Source organism: Cebus imitator, unplaced genomic scaffold, assembly GCF_001604975.1.
Source record: "Cebus imitator isolate Cc_AM_T3 unplaced genomic scaffold, Cebus_imitator-1.0 Scaffold149, whole genome shotgun sequence".
NCBI classification, from domain to species: Eukaryota; Metazoa; Chordata; class Mammalia; order Primates; family Cebidae; genus Cebus; species Cebus imitator.
This window is the reverse complement of record NW_016107464.1, coordinates 2,609,588-2,613,556: the sequence shown is the minus strand read 5'-3', so window position 1 is coordinate 2,613,556 and position 3,969 is coordinate 2,609,588. Positions and strand designations below refer to the sequence as shown.

General features: G+C 39.7%; 1 protein-coding gene across 3 annotated transcripts in view; it reads left to right on the top strand.

The window, feature by feature from the left end:
- Positions 1–1,700: 1,700 nt before the first annotated feature.
- Positions 1,701–3,969, top strand: part of GNE (glucosamine (UDP-N-acetyl)-2-epimerase/N-acetylmannosamine kinase) — a 65,986-nt gene continuing 63,717 nt past the window's right edge. The window contains exon 1 of one of the 3 annotated variants that reach the window (XM_017543155.2): positions 1,701–1,889. In XM_017543155.2, coding sequence (XP_017398644.1) covers positions 1,839–1,889 — 51 coding nt within the window. In that variant the 5' untranslated portion in view covers positions 1,701–1,838. The remainder of the gene's footprint in view (positions 1,890–3,969) is intronic. The other 2 variants (XM_017543156.2, XM_017543153.2) reach the window with 2 other exon arrangements.

Genomic DNA, 3,969 nt, shown 5'->3' with positions numbered 1-3,969 from the left:
TTGACCAGGATGGTCTCGATCTCTTGACCTCGTGATCCACCCGCCTCGGCCTCCCAAAGTGCTGGGATTACAGGCTTGAGCCACCGCGCCCGGCCTAGTTTTTAGTTAAGAGAGAAAAAAAGAGCAGACTGGATGTGAGGAAATAGATGGAAACAGAGTAGAGATTTAACAAAAAATGTTGAGGGTTATGTATACCTTTAACATATTTGAAAAATATAAGGGCCAGACATGATGGCTTAGGCCTGTAATCCCAGAACTCTGGGAGGCGGGCAGATCACCTGAGGTTATGAGGTCAAGAGCAACCTGCCCAACATGGTGAAATCCCATCTCTCCAAAAAAAAAAAAAAAACTAGCTGGTCATGGTGGTGGGTGCCTGTAACCCCAGCTGCTCAGGAGGCTGAGACTGGAGAATCACTTGAACCTGGGAGGCGAAGGTTGTAGTGAACTGAGATTGTGCCACTGCACTCTAGTCTGAGCAACAAGAGTGAGACTGTCTCAAAAAAAGAGAAAAGAAAAGAAAAATCTAAGAAAAAAATGAGTTGTTTTAAAACTATTCTTTGGTGGCCCAGTAAGTTTCTTTTACTGCAACACTGCTTTAAGTTCAGACCATGTAAGCCAGGCACGGTGGCTCACGCCTGTACTCCCAGCACTTTGGGAGGCTGAGGTCAGGGGGTAGCTTGAACCCAGGAATTTGAGAATAGCCTGAGCAACATAGTGAGACCCAGTGTCTTTCAAATACAATAAAATAGAGTTCAGATCATGGTTTGCTTAAAAATCTATAAACATATAATGGTTAACTAAGAATATCCTTAAGTGGAATGTAAAGTTGTGTGGTAGATAAGGCTAGGCTGATCCTGTGGTCAAAGGAGCATTTGCAGTGAAATGGAGAGTTGTTTGGTAAGTAGATCATTGGTCAGTATCCCTTGCTACCAACCTGTTTATAAAGGTCCCTAAGCACCAAAAATAGCAAGGTGCCTCATTTTTAAGATGTAGCCTATTTTCTATTCCAATGTAGCTTAGATAAAATGCAACAAGTTGATTTTCCTTCCATTTCATGAAAAGAGTTTTAAATATCTCGAGGTCTATGCTATTAAGAAACCTTTAAAAATCCTTTAATTTAATCCCTTTATTTTACTTCTGTGATCAAAGCAACAGTCAATAAATGTTTTGAGGGCTGGGCCCCGTGGCTCATGCCTGTAATCCCAGCACTTTTGGAGGCCGAGGCAGGTAGATCACGAGGTCAGGAGTTGACCAGCCTGGCCAATATGGTAAAACACCATCTCTACTAAAAATACAAAAATTAGCCGGGTGTGGTGGCAGGCGCCTGTAGTCCCAGCTACTCGGGAGGCTGAGGCAGGAGAGTCACTTGAACCTGGGAGGCAGAGGTTGCAGTGAGCCAAGATCACACCACTGACTCCAGCCTGGGTGACACAGCTGGACTCTGACTAAAAAAAAAAAAAAAAAAAAAAGTTTTGAGTATATGTATGTGTTAAAACATGTGAAAAAAGACTTGAGATTCTGCTTGTAGATTTGTTTCTACCTTCAGAAACTCAGAAGAAAACTTTTTCTAATGGAAAGTAAAATCACTGGGTGGAATGGGAAATCCAAAACAGAGAAGTAACACTCAGATGATGACTGCCTACCTACTTTCAAGCTACTGTCCAGGAATACGAGAAGAATTCAGAGACACATTTTTTTCTCTTCCTTTGCAGAGAGGTGGGGCTTAAGTCTGGAATTCAGATGCCTATTGATGACTGCTCTGTGGCAGCTAAACCAAGAGAACAGCTGCTCTGCTCATTATTTCAAACCACACCAGGGTACAGAGCTTGTGCTTCAGGATGGAAACCTATGGTTATCTGCACAGGGAGTCATGCTTTCAAGGACCTCATGTAAGTAATTCGGAATTCAATAGAGCTTTATTATTGAAATTGCAATCAGAAAAAAAAGGAGGGGAAAAGAAAAATTAGGAGGAAGAGGAAAGCTTTGGCTTTAAATCTATCAAATCCCTCATTTTAAAAAACTTTTTTACTGCTAACTCAGGTTAGTCACTTTGTGGCTGCTACTAGCTTCTCAGTTACTGTGCTAAAATTCAGTCTTCTTGCATTTCCAAACTGAAAGCTGAAATTGAATCATTTTTTCCAGATTCCTGGCACTTTCATCAGATTAAGTGGGGTTCCTTTTACTTTTTGAGATCTTTGTTTCATAAATAACAGTTTACTTCCAAAACATGCAATGTTTGTTTAAACTCTTTTGTTTCCTTCCCTTTTGAAACATGACATGTAGAGCTGCCTAATTTGTACTTCTTTTCCTCAGTTATTTAACTATTGACTGATTGGGGTGGGTGTATTTACTACAAGTTAATTAGTATCTAAGTCAAATAAAAAGGCAATTACCATGTTTATCAATATATAAATGTGACTTATAATGTGCTACACTATAATGTAGTTTATTAAACCTAATTTTTCATTGAGGCATATGGAAATCCAAATGTTTTAGGAAATCATCATCACAGTTCAATTGGGTGATTAAAATATATATTCAATTTAAAGATCATCTATAGTCGAGGAATGGCTTATACAAACACATGCGTGTGTGTGTGTGTGTGTGTGTGTGCTTAGAGACAGAGTCTTGCTCTGTCACCCAGACTGGATTGTAGTAGCATAATCATAGCTCACTGCAGCTTTGAACTCCTGGACTCAAGGGATCCTTCTGCCTCAGTCTCCCAAGTAGCTAGGACAACAGACACAGCTATACCTGGCAAATTTTTAAATGTTTTGTAGAGACAGGGTCTTGCTATGCTGCCTAGGCTAATCTCAAACTCCTGGGCTCAAGTGATGCTCCTGGTTTAGCCTTTCAAAGTGCTGAGATTACAGGTGTGAGCCACTGTATCTGGCCTTATAAAAACTTTTCAATAAGATATTATTTCTGCAAGTACTGTCAACACAGTTTACTCCTGGCTGTATCACTAATGCATACTATTTGTCTTCTTCTATGAGAATTTATTTTTATTTTTTATTAGCACACCTTAAAATTCAAGGTCAGACTTTTCGAGTTTCTCGCTGGAAACTGTAAGTTTTTTCCTTATGTTATCAATAAAATCTGCTTAGAAATGGTTGTTTCTAGTTACGAAAGTAATAGTTGGTCTACTCATGTCTCCATCCAGTTTTTTGTATGACCGACTTCAAAAATGTGGCCTGGAATTATTTCATTCATTCGCCTAGTTTTTGGTGGTTTCTATGGCCACACAAACTCTGAAATACTCTATATGGTCTTTAAGTGGTCATCCAAGGTTCTCTCCCACTTAATAATTCAATTATATTTTCCAATATTCCTCAGTAAAACCTTTCTCTTGTTAGGCTGGTTTCCCCTGTATGCTATTCTCATGCCCATTTTATTGTCTTCAATCACATCATGTTGTCTTCCAGGAAAATACTCTTTTAAAATGTAAAACTGATCGGGTTTCATGGCACACTGAATGTGAGAGAGAAAGGAGGTGGAGAGGTCAAGAATGCTGCCTAAGTTCCTAGGCAGGTGATAATAATACTCACTGAAAATTGGAATGGAAGAGAAAGCCCAAGTTTATGAGGAATAAGAAAGCTCAATTTTGGACAAGTGGATTTGAAGTGCCTCTAGAATACATCCAAATAAAGATGTCCTATAAGCAGCTGAATATTTGGGTTTGGACTGAGAAGACTGGGCTAGAAATTCACATCTAGGAATAATTTTAAATGACCATGAAGCCATGCAAGTGGCTGAAGTCATGCTGGAAATATACTAAAATGAGATATAAGGAAGACTAACTACAGAATTCTAGAAAAATACTTTTATTTAGGAGTTTGAGGAAGTATAACAGCCAGAGAAGGTCAGGAGCAGTGGCTCACGCCTGTAATCCCAGCACTCTGAGAGGTTGAGGTGGCTGATCATGAGGTCAGGAGTTCAAGACCTGGCCAACACAGTGAAACCCCGTCG